Here is a 20987-nt window from a genome sequence, read left to right as displayed (position 1 = left end):
AGATATGCACTTCTCTTGTAAGATTATATTCTTCTTTGAATTTAGGCTCAATTTAAAAGGATTACAAATACAAATATAGAGTGCAAATACATACAAAATAATACAAAATACAAAGTTTTGCACACTACATATTTGTATTTGTACTCCTTCCAAACTTAGCCTTGGCAACAATTTTTTTGTTGTGCAAAATCCAAAATACAAATAAAATAAAATAGAGATATGAGAAATAAAAAAAAAAAAGAAAAAACAAAACAAAACATACACAAATTTCCGTGACTCGGCATACTATATCCATGGGTGATAGATGAGCAAAAATTCACTATAAAAATTGAAAATAAAAAAATACAATGGTTGAACAACCTATCTTTCGCAGAAACCCTAAACTCTAATGCACACGAGCTCTCACTCTGAAACTTGTTTTCTTCACATGCAAGCCAAAAGATGCATAAGAAAAAACCAATAACTTAACATTATATATTGTAGCTTCAAATCCTGCAGATCAAGGGATAGATTGAGGGACCAAGAGATCACAAGTTTGATCAGGGATACGAGAAGTCTCGCGATTTCACCCCAGAATGCTTCCCATTCCCAAGAGGGAGAGTCGAGAGACATGTTCATTGTCTCATTGATCGTAAACATGCAATACCGCTACAATGCTAACTATTTTGATTTTTGAGCGAAACGATCTTTCATACAATGGGCATTACAGCCAATCCAATTGTTTTGTCCCTTGGTAAAGATAAGTTCTAGTATATACTTAACCACGGGTTCCATAAAAAAAAAATCGTATTTATTCTCAATCATGCCCATTACATCAGTTTTGTATCTTTCTATTCTCTACTATCTTGCCCGTACACTCACCAAAATTTAGAGAGCTCTGATAGACAAATTACACAAAAGTAGATGCATGGAGATTGAGATCCGTTTCTTTGATATCATTCCCAACATCTGCAAAAGAATAATGATACAAAATTTCCAAGTATGAAGCTATGAAGTAGGATTATCACCTGATTGGTTATTGATTTCATCTATACTTGCTTCCTTTATGGTGCTGCAACTTGATGTAGATGAGTTAACGTTATCTAAAGGTTGATCAGGCAGCGCTTTATTTCTCCGTGTCTGCAATCCTGTATAGCGAGCAAGATCTACCCATTGCTGCAGCATTTAGAAACAACATAAGATCAAGTCCTAGACTTAATGGCACTGATGGTAGGAATGACAATGCAATAGAATGATAGATGAAAACCAATTGATGTTGGAACGTGCAGATTACATGGTGAAGCAAAAACCAGAAAATGGGAACATGACAATCCCCATTCCCCCACCATCGCTAATAAGATCAGAAAACAAAATGCACCTACACAGCCTATAATGGAAAAAAAAAAATGCAGTGAAGTTCCAAAATTTGTTCTGGATGCTTGGTCTGGCTAAAATGAACCATGAAGGGCAAAGGAGTAATATAACTTCTGACAATCATGTTTTTCAAATTTTATCAAATGAACCTCGTGAAATAAGAAAACTAATGCGAGAACAAAAGTTAAGATGATTCTAACCTGTGTTCCCCAATAGGAGTTGATTGTCCTAACAACAAAAGATAACATATTTACAAGTAATGGTTGAGAAGACAGCAATTGATCTGAAATCCGATGCTCCACTATTCCAGCAATAATCTGCATTAAAATAAATTTCATTTGTTAAATATGAAAATTTCCAAAGGTGAGGGTGAAGTAAGGGTCTCACCCTCCAAATACAAACAAAGAACAGAAGTAGTAATGATTCATTGGTTCTACTTCTCTTGTGGAAAAGTAAAACATAAGTAAAAACTAAAAACTCCAATAATGTTTGATAATAATTTATTTCAGTATTGCTCTTCAACTTCAGAAACCTAATTCCAGAATGGCATAGTTTTTAATGTTGATAATAAATCAACTAACAGATGATTTTGCAGGTTGCAGGCTTGAAAAATCAACTAATTCCAGAAAGGACTGGTTTTGCAGGTTGCAGGCTCAAGGCTTAAAAAGGAGGCAAAAACCAAAGGAATGCAGGCCAGGGTAAAATACATTCTTAAAAGATGATGAAACATTAGAGGGAATAAAACGTGAAATAATTTATATGGTCAACCTCAAATAGTTGAAGAAGACTTTGAATGATGATATCAATGTACCATCAATTACGTACCACAAGCATGTAATCTTAATTGTGCACCAATTTATCTCACCAAATCAAGCAGGTTAACTCAGTAACAGTGTCTCTTGATAAAAAGAACAATGAAATGGTGTAATAAAGAGGCCATTCAAAGAAACCAATAAGATAGATCCTGTAGTTACCACATGGGGGTGGGGGGGGGGGGTACATGCAGCAGGAAGGGAACTACCAATTGGTAAGTGCTTTCAGGTTATGTAGCTCACAATGGATATCCAGGAATAGGACAACTGATTATTGATCCCCCACCCCATTCAAACTACACGGGAAATGCATGTTTTAGCCATCTATTCATTTGTTTTCTCTACTAGCAGTTCTTCCATTTAGTAATTCCCTTTGTGGTTGTATTGAATTTTACCATGGGAGACAACTAGAAATGGTAAATGAGAACAAGATTTAGCCTTTCGACTAAGAAAACGTCTTTCCCACAATGAAACAAAACAAAAGAAAAATAAAAACAATATATACCTGATACCGTAGATTTGCTGATGTTCCAAGAAAGAGCCCATAGACTACTGCTGTCTTTAATATAGGAGATCTTTTATTTTTTTGTTGAATAACCAATTCCGGGTTCAGTGTTCTCCGTATTGCATATAATACATTTGAGGCAGCTACAGCCCCAATGCTGGAAACAAAGCCAACACTAGCAAGCTTCAGACCACCAACAAGCACTGATGCAACCCTATGACTCAAATTCCAAACCTTCCCAGCAACATTTGTTTGGAATGCATTATCTGGGATAGACCCAAGAAGGCCCTTTAAAGTATCCATGCTCTCTGGTGCAGTTACCTGATCAGTATATGGAAGGAATGACAAAGTAGGGGCAGGAAGCCACACAGTAAAGAAATCAACAACTGAACCCCTGACAGTATCTGTGATAACATAGTCAAGCTCCTCAAAGAAATTTTCTTTACGTCTCTCATACTGTGCCAAGAGAGTTGTTGTTATTGATATGGCTTCTTCTATAGCAAGCCTATGTAGGAATTTAGGATCAGCCAACAGTCTTTCCCGGAAACCCTGCATCAAATCAAGATTGAATGCAGCAACTCTTGAAACATTTGGAATTGCATATGTGATGCATATCTAGTCATATATGTGTTCTTTACCAATGACATGACTTAGTCCCACATGGCACAAATTAACCAAATGGAGAATGTGCAGGCCAAAAATCAGCTTGGTGACTTCCAAGCACTGGCATTGAGCTTATGTTTTCAACCAATAGGCTTGGATGGCAGATAGTCTACCAATGCAGACAACATTCATAACTGTCTGGTTCATACTTTACCAACGCAAACAAAACATTGTAAGGGTTAAAGGAAAAAAAAAATGAGCAAAACATAAGCACCAAACACAAAGAGCACTTCCTATTCCTCTTTACCATCTAATCAAAGAAAGAAATTCTTTCAAGATCTAAGTGTGATTTCTATAAACCAAAAGAAATGAAAGATAGTTAATCCTTGAAAACAACTTACCTGGAAGCGATGAGTAAGTTTGGAAATAAGGGGATATTGCTCCAGATCAAAGAAGTTCTGTAGCACTTCTGGTGACACCAGACCAAGATCCAGTCCTTGCTGAAGGTCCTGGGCAGCACATCACCAAAAAAAATAGTCATCTTTTCTGCTAAGAAGAGAATATCTTCTGAGAAAAGAAAGCTATCTCTTGAATGGATGCATCAATTACATTCATAGTTTGCCCCATCTGCATAATCTTTTAATTTTAAATAAAAAATATAGGAAATACAACAATTAGCATTTTGTCTCCAATACATGTTTGAGTGGATAAAAAGAATTAGTATTGTATGGTAAGCAGAGGTTTGGACAATCAAATAACCAATTAAACCTTGAAATGGATGCAGCATAAATAAGAACATTGAAATGGATGACTGATAGGCATGACCAAAGGCGACAGAATTAGAAAGAGATCTCCAGCAGGTAAGTTCTACTTGAATGTGCTTGGATTTTTTGTGTGCAAGTATGGTGGGGATCTTACATGTATAACCTTCTGGTTATACTCTAGAAAATCCAGCAAGTCAATTTTTCCCTTTTTTACATTTTTTTGAGCATTACTATAAGTTGATTATGGAGAGCTATTCTACACCACAAACTCTTTATCTCAATTCAAGGAAAGTAGTCCATATATGAGAACGGAGAACCAATATTTGCCAGACAAAGAAAGTAGAAGCCAAAAAAGGATCTACATTTGGGAATAAATAATTAACCTGGGGTAGAGCATCTCGCCTCCTACCAGCAGCATTCATTACTCTAGCAATTTCAGCACGATCAAAACAATTCCTACTACAAGGTCTAGCTGCAGAGTACCACAAGAAATCAGCAACAGGGACTTCTCCCTCTCTACGTATATGTTGCCTCTCAGGATCAAGTAATATAACTGATTGGTTTTTCTTCTGCAACTTCTTAGAGATTCTAGCTGGCAGCCCTGTCCCTCTTGATCCATACATAACATGGCTTGCACCTGTCACTACAACAAGCATACCCGAGGAACCTCCATCTACCAATGCTTGCAAGATAACCTGGGACATTGTGTAATCTTCCACCACTCTCGCTTGTGCAGAAAGATATGAACTTGGCCCAAAAGGAACAGACTGATTTTGAGAAATCATATCTATTGGCAATCTACGGGAGATAGAAGTAAAGCCTGTAATAAAGCCTGAACCAGCTGGAGGAGAATACATTTTACGATCTGCCTTAGAAAGGCCACGAATACCTTCAGCTTGAACGGTTCGCAGAACCTAGTCATTTCAGCAAAGTTGATTTCCCAGAGTAATATCACAGGTCATGCATAAACAGCAAATATAATGTAAAAATGCATACTATTAGTAATATGTGTGTCAACACACTACGAAAATAAACCTATGAAAAGCATCAATTCAATGGTATATATATATATATATGCTTACAGAGCATCACGCAAAAGCATTTTCATAGATAATGTAAAATTAGTATTTCCAGATTGTAACAAGTAAAGTGCCAATTGGAATACACTGGAAAAACTAAACCAGGTGACAGCTTCAGAAGTCAGAAAGGAAAGTAGTAATACTTATGCATAAACAGTCGGAGCAGAGAAGGTTTCAAGAGTCAAAGCAAGATAAGGCACAGGATGGACACATTGTACCAGGTGCTTCCAATTATTGCAGTAATTGTGCATTCTACTTTTAATGCAAGTATAACATTATAAAATTGTGACATAGAAATTAGCAAAAAGTGATAATTAATCCTCATGCATTGAAAATCATAAGACAAACTTTTACATTCATTTGCTCTAAAACCAGTTATTTCTTCTTTCCAGCATCTAAAATATAAAGGTTTAGTGTTTGATAAACAATACAGACTACAGACGTCTTTTAATACCTCAAGTGGGGTACCACAAGCAACGAGACGAACTCCATTATCACGGCAGTAACTTAACAAGGGTTCATACTCCTGCCAACCCTGAGGAGGCCAATGTGAGGTGTATGATTTCAAGGTCTCACCATCAATCCTGCCATCATGTAATGCAGAAAGGTAAGAAGCAAAGACTGCAAACAATATCCAAACCCCAATTTTATCCAAGAAGGCATAATTCCAAAATGATAGTGGAAGAAATTTATAGATGTAATAAAACAAATCCATTTAGGGTTCTGAACCATGGTTCATAAAATGCAACAAGCTCATTCTAGCTTCGTTGAAGTAAGAAGAAATTATATATGACAATCTCATTTTGTAAAACTTAAGGGTGGAAATGCCTGCTGGAAGAAATGATAAGATTCATTTTACTTATTCTAGTTTTAGTGAATGCATAGCATATCCCGTTTTCTTCTTTTCTTTTATATCCACATGGTATCTTCTGTAACACAGCTCAGTTCCAATTATTTTAGTTTGCTCTCCCAATACATAGAATTTAATGAAGAATGATAACAGAGACAGCAAATCCAACCAAAAGTCAGCCGTTGCTTGGAAGAAGGAAAAGCATGTCAATAATTGAGAATGAATAGTTTCATTGTAATTGCCACCATGCTGTAGAGGTGAGGTGCAGAACCATGCATTAGTCCCCAACATAAGCATTTGAAGCAAGTGGAAATTAATGATGATTAGTTGTTAAGATATTTAAAAGGTAGTAGCCGAAGCTTTCTCTCTCTCTCTCTCTCTCTCTCAGGGGTGTTCTGAGATCACATAGAAAGATGGTGAAGGCCGTTGCTGTTCTTGGCAGCAATGCAGGTGTCAATGACACCATATACTTTACTGAGGAAGAAGATGGCTCAACTAAAGTAACTGGAAGTGTTTCTGGTCTTAAACCTGGGCTTCATGGATTCCATGTCCATGCTCTTGGTGACACAACAAATGGTTGCATGTCAACAGGACCACATTTTAACCCTCATGGTAAAAGCATGGTGCTCCCGAGGATGAAAACTGTCATGCTGGTGACCTTGGAAATGTTACTTTTGGTGAGGATGGTACTGTTAACTTCACCATAGTTGACTAACAGATTCCTCTTTCTGGACCCAATTCAATTGTAGGAAGGGCTGTTGTTGTGCATGCTGATCCTGACAATCTTGGAAAAGGAGGACATGAACTCAGCAAAAGTACTGGGAATGCTGGTGGCAGAGTAGCCTGTGGTATTATTGGTCTGCATGGTTAATCTGGCACTATCCCATATATTGGGGTAGAATTTGCGGTTCTCCAAGGGTTTCTTCATAGGGTTCTTGCAAATTGAAATTATATGGAATAAAGAGATGGGCGTGTATTGTGAGATATAGCTGAAAAGCCTGAAAATGTGTTGTTTCCTCCATGGCTCTTTTTGTCATAGAACCTGAGATGTTTGTACTGCTCAAAAAAAAAGATATTTAAAAGGTTGTACGAGTTATGCTCGATCCTTTTGATTAGTATTAAGAGGACAAATAAATGATGATTAAGACTTAGGTTGCTGTAAAATGTTCACTCTACTTCAAGTGGAAGATGGTCAGATGGAAACTTGGCAGTTTGCAGCGAAGTAAATTTGGAAATCCTATTGAGACACTACTGTTCAGAGAACCAGATGACTGAAAGTGGAACTCTTACCAAATGGTAAGGCACACAGCTTCGAATCTCAGAACTTCGATTCAGCATCAGAATTTAACAGAAATCTACATTAACCTTGCAGGCAGATAATAGCATATCTACAACTAAGCAAAATGAATGTGAAGCTTATCATACTAACAGAGTGCAATTGGTTGTAGGAGAAGTTCTCAGCTATAGAAATTTACCCAGTCAAAAACCAAAACAAAATTAAATATCATCTGTCTAAGTTGCTGCACCAACTCAAAGATGCTCCTTTTTGCTTAGACAGATATCCATGGCCCGTTTTGAGACATTACATCCTTAGTTTATTACATTATAATGATGTCAAAGAAAAACCACGTCCCAGTATAGCAGAAGGTATAATTGTCAAATACACTAAAACGCAAATTAAGCAGAGCAAGTAGGCTGCTATGCTCTTTTAGTTAAAAATATAAATAAATAAATTGTAAACCAAGGTTACCGAACTTGGTTTCTTTGGAAATTGTTAAGCAATTAAGCAGAATTTTGGGGGAGGGCATACTTTTTATCCATATATTGATTAAGCTGCTCCTGCAAATTCAATGGAAAGGCTTCCAGAGCAAGGGAGATGGGCCTTTCCTGCTCAAAACACCTGTTTCTTAAATTTTTAACCATTTCAAGTTCAAGATCCTTATCGTCGCGAACTGGAACCTGTTCAGCTTCTCCTAGATAAACAACACGTGCATTCAACAACTTATCCCAAACCTTGTTCCTATCCTTACCGACGGCCTGGGGCTCTCCGATAACGGTTGCATCATATACCCTAGAAATTATGACGTCTTCCTTTTTCTTCTCGTCAACCATTGAAACCGGCAGAGGTGCAACACTCTCCGGTCCCTTATCCTCCGCTCTGGCAACCATAGACCGTAAAAAGTAAGCTCCGACCGCCAGAAAAGGCGTGACCAGCACCTCTCGTCTACTTCCGCCGGGAATACCCGGGTTTCTATCCAAGTTTTCAACATTTTCCAAAGGATTCCGTGAACAACGAACCGTAAGACTTATTCGACGACGTTTATGAGGTGGAATTGAACGGAAAAGTACTTCTCCAACTCTGAATTTCCGGCAAAATTCATTTTCTGACTGAATGCAGCGGCGACGGGAAACATGGCAGAGGGAAACCGGCTTGAAGCAGAAGTCTTTATGAGTTTGGGGTCTCATCTCTGGACGGCGTGGATTTCTTAGATCTTCTTTTTACATGGCGCACGAACACAGAGGGAGACGGGGTAAGGCTCGTAAGGGCCTAATGGGGGGAGGTATCGTGGCGACTGGCGAAGATCGCAAATCGCGTCTCACTTTGGTATTTCTGGATTTTGAAATTTGTGTATTTTCAGACGTGGATAGAGATATACACAACTTTTGAGTGGTTCGATAGCTCCGAGAAACTAGCGGCTCGAGTTTACACCGTCGTCGTCGTGTGCACGATATTTTGTGTTGCTTTGCTCTTTGCTCCATTTTCTCTCGCCACAAGACGCGAGTGGGAGGCAACGCCACTGCCACGTCGTCGTCGTCTCATCTCATCAACAAGTTTTTTTTTTATTTTATTTTTTTTAGGTAAATTATTAAGACCCCCGTATTATGAGATCTATGATAAAGATTCCTTGTACTTTTGCGACAAAAACTCTGTATTATGACCGTGAAACAAAAACCCCCTTCTGTTAACTTTCTTTTGAAATTCGCCGTTACAATATTTTTTAATCTCCATATTACCATCCTTCCTTGTAATAAGAAAAATACTGTTCATCTTCCTTAGGATACACGAATAGCTGTTCTCCAATATTTTCCCTCGCTTTGTTCGTCGCGTATCAACATCATATCAGGTTTTGTCCTTGACATGTTTACAGGAGCGAATCACTTCGTCCCGCGCGGAACTATCGAGTCTCCGGCAAAACTTAACCTTTCCTGGATCCGGTCCGGGCTGCGTAGCACCCCAGCTAGATATCGGTGTCATGGAGATTAAGCGCCTGGGTTCAGACATGGCTTATTCTGAAAGGTAGAGAACTTATCGATCTCCCCTTTTCTCCTCCCCTATAGCCACCGGAAGAGCAACCCCTCCTCCTCCATTTCCACCGCCTCCTCCGCCTTCAAACCCGTCACCGACTTCCACCGCTGCATTTGATTGCAGCGGCGGAATCGAACTCAACAGCGGCGAATCCACCACCGGCCCCTCTCCCTCTCTCTCTCCATCGTTGTTTGAAATTTTGGAATTTAATTTTGATTTCCTTCACTTGGGCGATAAACGCAACATCTGCAACGGTAACGACAACAATGTTCAAAATCGTCAGGGTCGTTGCTTCTTCTACCACCCGCAGAACAGCGAAACCAACAACTTTGATTCCTCCAGGGGCCTCCACCAGGCCAGGTATGCTCGCTCTCTGTGCCTGCGGCATCACCGGCACTGGTACTGTGTTCCTCTTATCGATCTCCTACTGTGTTCCTCTTATCGTCTATAACAAAGGCTATAACGAAGGCTTGTACGTGTTGGCAGGCATCGAATCGTTTGTGACCTTGTATCATCACGACCTGCCATAAGAACTGGAGGACAGATATGGGGGATGGTTGAACCCTCTAATACAGTAAGCCCGGAACATTCGGTTTCTCCTATCTGAATCTCGTTTAGATTTTATGAATTATAAAACACAAATTTCTGGGGAAGTGTGTTTGTTTCTCACTGTCACAAATCTTGTGATGAAGAGATAGAGTTTGAATGGAAATAGAAAATGGGATTTTGATTTTGTTGGTGCTTATTGTTGCAGGGAAGATTTTGTGTATTTTGCGCAAATCTGTTTTAGGAGCTTCGGGGATCTGGTGAAGTTATGGAGTAGCTTGAATGAGCCCAACGCGTATGCTCTTTAAGCGTATCTCTTGGGACTGTATCCACCATCTGTTGGGACTGTATCCACCAGGCCATTGTTCGGAGATTGAAGTTGTAAAATTATTATTAAGGATCTCGATTTGCACAGTAAGAAGCCTCCGGGGGAGGGATTTGAAGGAATAACTATTAAAATTTGGGGAATGGGAGAGAACAAGACTTAGAGGAAGAAGAGGAATCGGGGAGAGAGAGAAATGTGGAATACTGCCGCTGCTGTTCGTGTACCGTTAATTGGGGAAGATGAACAGTATTTTTCTCCTAATTTCGTGTAACGGCAGATTTCAACGAAAAGCAAACAAAGGGGGGTTTTTGTGTCACAGTCATAGTACAGGAGGAGGATCTTTGTCATAAAACAAAAGACAGGGGTCTTTGCCACAGACCCATAGCACAGGGGGGCTTGCATATTAACGAAAATATCTCAAAAACATACAACAGAAAATAAAAGTCCTAATTTCTTTGAACTATTCCAGTTAATCGACTAACTCTATCCTTGCGATTTATATATTGTCTTAAACCATCCTTATTGTCTATCCTTGTCCTTAGCATATGTTAATATTCCATCAACAAAATCGTTGGTGATATAATTTTTTTCTAAAATCCAATATCACCCTTCGTCCCTTTTCTCTGTAAGTCGGGTAAGAATCACCGCCCGTGCCTGTGTCATATTTGATCACCGTCCTCTCTCTTCATTCTCTCCCCACCCTCGCCAATGCAGCATTGTCATTATCTACGATTTTCCCTCGTCAGTGGAGCATCTTTGTTAGTAGCAACTGGTTATTCTAATAGAAATCACAGCTGCCTGAGATTTAAACTTCCCTATAGTGAACCGGTCAACTGGGTTTCCCAAATCGTTTCTTCTCAAGGGTCGGAGATCGCCTCATCCTTCAACCTCCTTGATGCCAATCTTGCCCTCTCAACGATCAACCTCCTTGATGACCGTAGTACTGTAGAGGTTTCTGCGACCAAGCCCAGTTTTGGACCTCATCACCGATGGCTATGTTCAAACCGTAAGCTAATGTTTTGCCATTAGCGTCTCGTAAGCACCTTTGTGCTGAGCCGTCAGAGCACAAAAGTGGATGCTAAACTAAAGGTGCATCAATTGATACCTTCTGCCACATAAATTTTTCCAATGGCTTCACTGGTCGCTGGTCTGCCATTCTCAGTGTCTAGAACTATAAACAATAGCCAGAACATCGACTTACCAATCGCCTACCATGTCCACCCTCGTCCAGTCAAGTGCTTCGCCTATCTTCATTCTCACTTGCACCTCCTTGTTAGGCCTAGCTAGGCAAATCGATGAGCCTTCTAAGGTTGAGCGAGGGAGCCGCTTTCTTCTAGGGTCGACTTCCCGGTTAGCTTCTTTTCTCTCTAGGCAGTAGTCGCTCCTGTTCTTCCCTCCAGCATCTTGTCCTGGGCGGATTGTACTTCGCCCTCGACAAATGGTCGGCGTCTTCTATAGGGGTGGCTGAGCCATCCTTTGATTCTCTCTTTTAGTAGCCCCTCCACAGAAACATTCATCGCCGCCTTCATTTCTGTAGGATTCTCTGGGCGACTTCCTCAGTGGGTAGTGGGAGACCTGAACAAACCCATTCCCTCCTTGGAGAGAGATGCTAGCCGACTAGCTTGGCTCGCCTACCTCCATCTCTCAAGCGACTTCCAATGCTTTCGCCTCTTGGGCGATTTGCTATTAGTGTCGCAGCTCTGCTTCTCTTCCACTGGGGATGGCGACGCTTCCTCGTTTCCAACTGCTCATACACTGTATGTCGCCTTCATCTGGTTGGAACACGACTTGGGAGATATTTCTTGATGAGCAGCTCTACAGGTCTACAGTCGAAGATAAGACAAACTGAACAGGGCTTTCTCTCTCCTCTTCTTCGTCTTCTCTACAATCGAACCCCTGTTCTAAAGCGAACCCTCTTCTTCGCCTTCTCTGCAATCGAACCCCTGTCCCCTGTCCTAAAGGTCTCTATTTTTTTCCTTTACTCGGATCCAAGAGCAGGACCGTCAAGACAAGGGGCTCAGCGTTCATCCATGGAAGATCTTGTTTTAGTTGTGTTAAACAAAAATCTTTCGTTGATTTGTGAAGTGGCAGATTCTTGACGTTTCTGCTGGTATTTCAAGTGGCAAATTCCCGGCATTGCTGCTACCAAAGTTCCATGCTAGTAGCGACGAAATTATCAGTAGCAGATCCTCCGTTAAATTAAAGAATTGCAAAACATCATCATCATTATAACTGTTCGTCAGTGAATTTTATTTTAAAATTTAAGAAATAGTTGAGAATAAATTTGACATTTCATTTCTTTCCGTTTTATCACTGTATCAATTTTTAAAAACAGAAAAATTACAATTAATCAATTAACTAAACAGTAAGGATAATTTAAAGAAATTACCCAAAATAAAAACACAAAGAATTGGATTTTGTAATTTGTACTGGTCGGGTTTGTCTCATCTCGTGTTCATGTAGATTTGATCCCAACTGATAAGAATAAGATAGGGCTGAAATGGATCAGATTTATGTCGATGCAAATAATATCCAATTTATCATAATTGGACACCTGCTCTGTAAACAACTCGAATTTGAATATTTGTTTTACGTATCTATGGAATATCAGATATAATCCGAATATCTTGGATTCTTTTATCGGATTATATTTGAATAATAACCCCTGGCGAAATTTGGTCCGATCCATTTGCAACGATAACACCGGTGCCCCAACCCCAATGGAGATGTTGATTTATCAAAAAAACAATAAAAAATAAATAAAATAAGATTGTATTTATTATTTCTTATTTTAAGTATTTATCTTTTTTTTCGGTTAAGAATTCGGTGTTCGTAGAAACATTTTAACTATAAAAAAGAGATAAATCCTTAAAATAAAGAATGCTCTAAAACCAATTCAAACCCAAACACGAAATTATCTTGTATTTGTCTAATTAATAAAACTCAAACCGATAATGTCATAAATGGGTCTAGCCCATTTATACTTTGATAAGCCTTTATTTGTTTTGGGCCACTAAAGACTTTTATTATTGACAAAAGAAAGAAATTCAAATCAAACAAAACACTTCTCAGAACTTGATGCTAAGCAATGAGCAATACAATAGAGTATTCTCCCAACGAAGAACATGATGAAAAAATAAATCAATTAATTTGAAAGTCATAATAAGGTGCCATTTCATTCATGGGAATAGATGTCTGGAATCAGAATCGGACTGGACTATTTTGATTTTAATTGTTTGGTTAGAAGGAATTGGAATCTCATTTCCATTCCTGGTGGAATGATATTCCTCCATTTGAGGGAATGGAATGATCATTCCCTTCCTTCTTTTGAGAATGAAATTTCATTTCTTCTAATTTTAATTTTCATTCCCATTTCCGTTTGAACTAAATAAACTATGAGAGTAGACTATTCCAATTCTAACTCTAAAGTATTTAGATTCCGATTTTAACTGCAAACCAAGTGGACCCTAAATCGGGCCAATTCACCACCGAACCAACATTTGGAGATTCAGGATGCCAATGCAAAGCAAAACCATAACACACCATTCCAGCAATGTCACAGTGTCAGAAGTCCAAAGATTATGCTCTCTCTGCAGTCTCCACCTCATCACAACCATGGCAAGGATCTCACCTTAGGATGTGTTTGGAAATGATGCAAATGGATTGTAAATCCCGATTCAGGGTAAATTTGTACTTTGGTTCATTTTTGCCTGTATTTGGTAATATTACATTTATGCATTGACAAATGACAGACTAAAGCATATTTACATTGATAATAAGATGTAAAAGTATATCAATAAAAAAGAAGTAAATTTGCATTCAAGTGGGGTTTTGATAAAAAAAAAAAAAGCATATGCTTTATTGGAATTCATGTTTACATCCATTACAGCTAAAAAGTCTATTCGGTAAAAAGATAAATTTGTCAGTGCATAACTAACCCAATTTTACAATTTATATAAACCATTTGACACTATATATTTACATTCACACTTATTTACATCATTTCGAAACGCATCCTTAAATCCTTTTGATAGCAATTTTCACGAAAACATTTGCAAAGCCCAACACATATGCATAAACAGGTTTTGTATAAAACAACCCGATCTATTAAGAGCCCAAGCCCAACCGTCATATGAATCAGCCCACGTTGGTAAAGTCTCCTTGCAACACGCCACGTCTCCATTGTATATTTTTCCCAATCAAGTCTAATACATGTAGGGCATCATCATTGAGGAGGGACCAGATCTTCGTATCCCTACAGAAGTCGCCAACCCAATCCAACGTTCAGGGCTGGCTTGAGAAGTTGAGCTGTTGTCTGTCTCATCAGCCTTGAGTGGGCTGGACTTGAAATAAGGGCTTTTCAATCCATTGCAACTGTTTGCAAATGTATTAACTCTCAAAGAATCATTCGCCCTAAAATCTTAAATTGTTAGGTAAGTTCCTTGAATTGAATAGGTTCTTATGAGGTTCAGACGTTTCGTGCTGTTCAATACCATATCCATTGTTAAATTGTGGACTCCTGATGATAAAAATAAATATGAAAAAAAAAAAGAAAAGTGTTCACCATATTCAAATGAAAAATAAACATACCACAGAAGTCACAAGAAAACGCAAGTCTCCCTTAATCCTTAGAGAATAGTGGAGTTGCACGCCTGCTCCTCCTCTCTTATTTGTTCTCCACATACAGCTCCTTCTTACTTCTTTCAATTTGTTTGAAGGGACAATTGATTAGAAGCGTCGGACATGCAAAAATACTGGACTACTGGGGGCTTTGTTTGGGAATTGGGAGGGATGAGCGAGCTGATGAAGATTCAACTAAAGCTGGTTCAGCTGTTTTGAAGCACTGTAGATGAGAAGCCCCTCCAAATAATTAACTGACTACAGTTGATCTGGGATCTCCAGATCTTTCACCAAACATAGCTTCGCCGTCCATGTTGACACACCTCAAAGAGGTAGAAGCCACTGGGCTTAATCCCTCCTAAATGGGCAGGGGACTTGGAGATGTGATTAAGAGCCCGTTTGGATCGCCTTTAGCTTTGATCAAACTGCTTTGAAGAAGTTACTAAAACTAAAGTAACTTCAACGAAAAATTGATTTTATAACTGAATGGAAGCACAATTGAGCTTTCCAGTTTTTTCACCAAACATAACTTGTAGACTTTCCATATAGAGCCCACCTTAGAAAGCCAGAAACCTCTCTGTGAAAGCCCTCCCAAGTCCCAACCCAAGCGGGCACTAAGCAGTAAATACTAAATAGTAACTAGCAAGCACCTCTGCGGCAGCACTGTGAGCACGCGTAGAATTGTTAGCATGTGTAAACCCTGTTTGGTTGCTTTGCAATCACTTTCTTCACCAAGTGCCTTGATTATTTTGTCTGTTCGCTTTTTTCAGTGAGCTTAAAAGACATTTTGTACTTATTACATTCCCACTTGACACCAATCCCCTGAGGGAGTAATGTTGACCATGACCCTTTCAATTGCACACTAAATCATTATTAGAAGTAAAAATATATAAATAAAAAGGGTATTCCAAAAATCCAAATAAAGGGAATTCATTTCTCTCTCTCTCTCTCTCTCAAATGTTTTCTTTTTCTCAAGTGGGTAGCAGATGATAGTATTGAAGAGATCATGTAATTTCTAAGTCCAGGCATGCAGGTTCCAGTATTCCACAACATGGAAATGAATGAAAGGGGGGATAGATTCATGGTTGGTGGTAGCCCATGCCGTGGTCCACTATTAGTATAATATGATTGTGGGTTTCAGTTTGACAAGTACCAAAGTGCCTTTCCATCCTCATACACGATGATGGGGACGATGGCACCAAGGTTTTCCAAACACCTTACTTTGAGTGTCTGCCAAACCTCTCCTACTCCTTACCTGCTACATGCAACAATGTTGTCCTACTCCACTCCAATGTTATGTTCCCATAACACATCTGTTGAACGATTAAAAACAAATAAACAAAGATTGAAATCATTTTCATTGAATTTATAATTAAATGTATTTGACCATTTTTTTTATTTTTGCATTGAATAATTTACCAAAGTTTAAAAACAAGGGAACACACAAATTAATCAAAATAAAGGGGGTTAGGTGCAAAGATTGAAACAAAAAAAGGGGGAGGGAGGGAAAAGAAAAAGTAACTTTCCTGTCTTTCTTCCTTTTTTGGCTCTTCTTTCACGAGGGTAGCGAGTGATCTGAGTGAAAAGGGTTGAACCAGAAACTATGTTGTAAGTACCTATGCACATAACAAGGGTGATTTATTAAGACACCGCCAGTCTTGTGTATTTATTAATGACCCACCCTTTAAAGTTTGCCTATTACTGAAAAATACACCCCATTTGCAACAGCATTACTTTTGGTTGGTATTCCTAATCGATCCTACGTTCCCACATGTGTGATCAGTGGTTACCTTGTGATGATGTAGGGACTATGGAGGTAATAATAACAAACACAAGATGTAGGGTAAAGTGTAAACATTATTTGAACATATTCACAAAGTTCACCCGCATATATGGACGAAGGGAGAAGGGGGGGGGGGGGGGGGGGAGGGGGCCATGCTGGGTCGTACGATATCAAACGTACAAAAAAAGCACACCACATTTGAACTTTGAACTTTGAAGGAACTCTCTAGGGTTTAGGGGGAGCAGTGGATCAATGGGGATGGGGATGGGTGTGTGAAGTGAACAGGGGACCTAACACTTACAGATTCCCTTTACTGAAAGCTGGCCTGCACATAAGTTAGGTACCCTATGATGGATCCTAGTTGTACATGTCCTCTTCATGGCAGCAATAGGTAATATCATTTTAACATGCTTGCTCCCTTTTCTTTTTTGTTTGTTTTTTCTCTGTTTGTGCTACTTTTTTTTTTATGTTTGTTTGTCTCAAGTCTCAATACAATCAGTTTCTAACATGAAAATTGAAAATTCTTTCCTCCCTCGCCACTCACCAGTTGAGTTCACCCAGTCTCAAGAAAAAGGTTCATCTACTTTTTCTCTCTAGTGTTGTCTTAACTTTGATGCCAAACAAGCTAAAAAGTTAGGCAGGCCAAAGAGGCAAATTCAAAGACAGAGTAAAGACCCAATTGCCAATGCCACTCACTCTCCACCAAAACAAATTAAGGAGCTTGCCCACACAACCCCAAAAGAATTCAAGTTACTGCATTATGGGATGCATGTTGTAATTGTGGGGATTGTAGAGTTAGGTCCATCATATGTTTTATATGTTCCAATCACCAACACTTGCTATTGCACTTTACAAATGCGGACGGAATACCCAATTACCCATATGCCCGATTCATATATAAAATCAAAAAACCCACAGCCTGATAACACATGCCATTTTTGTTGCAAGTTCAAACTTCGAACCCCAAAGAGAGAAGTGATTGAGACATAACTAACCGGTACCACCTATGAGCCTTCGCTATCACTATGATACATCATTGATATTATGGTGTAGGAATTGGAATTTTGGAATGATGCTAGGCACAGGCATCAAGGCGGGCCTACAACAAACACACAGCATTCACCCAATCACAACAAACACAAAGCGGCAGATGTCGTCGGATTGGGTTGGATTGGGTGGGTTCAAATGTTCAACAATCAACCATCCGCAACCCCGCACACACGCGCCTCAAACCCAACCCCGTGACACTCTCTGCCCCGCTCAGGCTTCAGCGCTCTTTTCTCAGCCCTGGCTACTCACTTATCATCCATCCTGCCCCCGCACCAACCCTCCCACAATATTTTAAAAAGAAAAAGAGGAAAAAAGCCCAAATGGAGAGATTAGTCTAGTGTCTAGTCAACATCATTTCTTTCTTCACTTCCAAAGAAAATCCACAACACAGAAAGAAGATCTCTTTCCTCATCACCCATTGGCAATAAAACAACACAACCAAACATATTAATAATATAACCCCAAAAAAAAAAGAAGACAACTGTTTTAAGGGAAAAATGGGAAAAGAAAAGAACAACTTTTATGTTACCAATGTAACCTGCATTTTCACTACTAATAACGATAATACCATCACCCTTTAATCCTTTTATACATTACATGCATACCTCTCCTCCTCGCTCCTCCCCAGCCCAGCCCATATTTAATTAGAAACAAACCACATAATGGGGGGTTATTTATGTAACTTCCTTCAACGAAAAGACACGAATTACAGAGGTTAGAGCTAAACAACCATGGGTTTACGCACGAAATATCGGTAAGCAGCGACTTTCCTTCTCCGAGATTTAGAGTTATCGACGGACAGCACCATTTTCCCCGGCTCCTTCGAAGTGAACGAGGCGTGGACCGGTTCTTCCGACGGGGCAACTCGCCTTGGCTTCTCGATAACCACCGTGTAGCTGCCTTCTGTACTCGGCACGAACTCTGCACTGTAATCCAAATCCCAACCACCCACCACTATATCCCAGGTTATGGTTGCGCCACCCTGATTTATGCAGAAAATTCTTCTTAGTAAATTCAAACTGAGATATATATATATATATAGAGAGAGAGAGAGAGAGAGGGAGAACGTGTCCAAAATCCAAATATTTAAATTTCAAACGGCAATAGGCCAACGGCATACCTCAATTCCCTCGATCTCTAAGTTCACTTTCTCTCCTCCTTTGACTGTGAATTCCGACGCTGGCTTGGGCGGTCCGTTCTCCAAATCTGTGGGACGACTCAGCCCCCCGTACTGAACGGGAACGTTCTCCGGCCTTATAAACCTAATCACACAAACAAAAAGCTAAGCAGACTGGGAAACCAAGACCCAGGAAAGATTTTCGATTATAATTCTATTTTTGGTGCAAGCGCACTTGCAGACTCAAAATAACTCGCAATAGTTAAAAGATGGAATTCCCGTAAATGAAAACTTCAAGTTCTATTTAATTTTAACCACAAAAAGGCAAGATAAATTATCACAGAAAGGGACGAAAGTCGCTTTACAATTCCATCTTCAACTAAAACAATACACTTAAATGACAGCAACAAATATGCATTTAGAATCAACACAGTTCACCAATGAAATCGACCAGAAAATCAAAAATAAACCTGAAACAACGAAGACCAACTCTAACAAACCCATTTGCAAAATCCACTTCACACACTTCACCAGATAACAAAGTTCACAGGCTCCGTAACCACATGGAGACAGAACCGGTATAACGAGTTCGAGGACATACTTATATAGAGTCTCGGCAACATTTCCTTCTCTAGCGATCACGAATTTGCTCTTGGTCCGTTGGGTAAGGAATGGACTAAACATCGAATACAACATACTGAAGTACCACGGAACGTTGATGAATACCTGATACATCAACACCCACATTTTAAGAAAATATATATCTCAATATCAAAAAATAGAAAAGGAAAAAAAAAAAAAAAAGACAATGCGGGTCCGAAAGCGCAACTAGTTTACCTTCCGAGCAACCATTTCAGGATAATTATCTTGAAACAGAGAGAGAATCTGGTTGGAAGCGACCCTGAGCTCTCTCTTGGGCATGTCTTTCAGGTCAGTCACCTGAATGATGGAATTAATTCCACCAGGCTTGAAATGGAGAAGGTTTATGCCTCTCTCCAGAACTTGAACTCTCCACCTCAGAAATTTCTTCAGCTTCTCTTCGTCCCCAAAAATCTTTTCGTACATGTCCTTATCTTTGAAAACCCCATAAGCATTGTAGCAGACGGGATGCCCCTCTCTATCGTACGCATGCATGTAAGCGACCACCCCTTCGAGATCCTTAAACCCCAAATCCTCATCAACAATGTTGTCAGCACCGAACTCTTTCCTCCAAGCCAAGCATTTCTGCAACATGGTTAGAGCGTCTGAGACCCTGAAATCCCTCGCTCGGAGAAACTTCAACAGGATCACATCAGCCTTTTCGTCTCCACCCAAAAGGGGAATACCCCACATGGATTCAGAGCCATGAGAATCCGAGAGCTTATCCTTGAGCTCTTGCAGAGCCTTCTTCTCGGAAGCTTTCAGGTGAGAGATGAAGTATGTATCTTCTTTGAAGGAAGGGGAGCGAAGTGTAGCGGCTTCAATTAACGAACTGACGAAGCTTTTCCTAAAGGGTTTCGGAGAGGCATCTGGATTTTCCTGTGGGGTTTGTGGGATTGAGAGAGGCGATGAAGCTTCCATTTACGGTCTTGTGGGAAACAGAGATGGAAGAAATCAGTGGGAACAAAATGTTGAGGGTCACACTACACAGCTAAACTAGAAACGTAATTATGTTGGTTTCAAAGTCTCTCTTTTTATCTCCCTAATAGTAGTATATAGTATGGTGGCTCAGAAGCTCTACTTTCGATTCTCTGAGGTCTGATCTGCAGATGTTTCTTTGGGTGCAGAGAAAGAGAAAAGGATGGAGACAGAGGAAACAGGGTTCGGAGAATGAGAGTGGACTACTGAGAGAGTGTCTGTGTCTGCTTGTATTATAAAATTATTGCTGTCGTGGTAATAATAACTATTGTAAATGAGTCGAGCCGCGTCTAGGCTTTGAGCGATCATAATATGGCTCAGCTTGAAAGTAAGAGGTCCGTGCCGTGCAGAACTGCAGATGACGAGTGGAGGAGGCGAGGAACACATTAGGCACCCCTCCGGTCCCTCCACCACCCTCTTTCAAAAGTTTTTCTTTATTTTTTTTCTTTTCCTTGGTGCGGCTACACAACCGGGTGATAATTTCAGCCCGGCCGAGTCCGCACAACTCCGGCCTGGAAACGTCGAGCTCGGGCCTGTTTTTGTATCCAGTCCAGCAAATTTTAGGGTAAGGCTTCGGCCTACTATTGTTGGATTTTAATCTCATTAGAGATTAAATCCAATTTGATTTGATGATTGATCAATTACATGAAACAAAA

The 20987-nt window shown here is 39.7% G+C and overlaps 2 protein-coding genes, 1 long non-coding RNA gene and 1 pseudogene across 3 annotated transcripts; 2 read left to right on the top strand and 2 right to left on the bottom strand.

Moving 5' to 3' along the window:
• Nucleotides 1–768: 768 nt before the first annotated feature.
• On the bottom strand, nt 769–8608 carry LOC104597253 (protein RETICULATA-RELATED 5, chloroplastic-like). Its single transcript, XM_010258709.3, has 7 exons — nt 7777–8608; nt 5571–5700; nt 4421–4951; nt 3675–3782; nt 2671–3219; nt 1554–1670; nt 769–1155 (listed from the first exon to the last, which is right to left on the bottom strand). The coding sequence occupies exons 1-7, from the start codon at nt 8430–8432 to the stop codon at nt 988–990; spliced, it is 2259 nt and encodes a 752-aa protein (XP_010257011.1). The 5' UTR covers nt 8433–8608; the 3' UTR covers nt 769–987.
• Nucleotides 5730–7770, top strand: LOC104597252 (superoxide dismutase [Cu-Zn] pseudogene; annotated as a pseudogene).
• A 200-nt stretch (nt 8609–8808) lies between the features above and the next one.
• On the top strand, nt 8809–12439 carry LOC104597254 (uncharacterized). The gene is made up of 2 exons (XR_016082238.1): nt 8809–9847; nt 10028–12439. It is a non-coding gene; the product is annotated as an uncharacterized LOC104597254 (long non-coding RNA).
• Nucleotides 12440–18015: 5576 nt separating this feature from the next.
• Nucleotides 18016–20734, bottom strand: LOC104597255 (patellin-6-like). The gene is made up of 4 exons (XM_010258710.3): nt 19552–20734; nt 19316–19440; nt 18718–18859; nt 18016–18579 (listed from the first exon to the last, which is right to left on the bottom strand). The coding sequence occupies exons 1-4, from the start codon at nt 20272–20274 to the stop codon at nt 18319–18321; spliced, it is 1251 nt and encodes a 416-aa protein (XP_010257012.1). The 5' UTR covers nt 20275–20734; the 3' UTR covers nt 18016–18318.
• Between the last annotated feature and the right edge of the window lie 253 nt (nt 20735–20987).

Source organism: Nelumbo nucifera, chromosome 2 (assembly GCF_055504915.1).
Source record: "Nelumbo nucifera cultivar China Antique chromosome 2, China Antique-T2T, whole genome shotgun sequence".
Lineage (NCBI taxonomy): Eukaryota > Viridiplantae > Streptophyta > Magnoliopsida > Proteales > Nelumbonaceae > Nelumbo > Nelumbo nucifera.
This window is presented reverse-complemented; position numbering and strand designations above follow the sequence as displayed.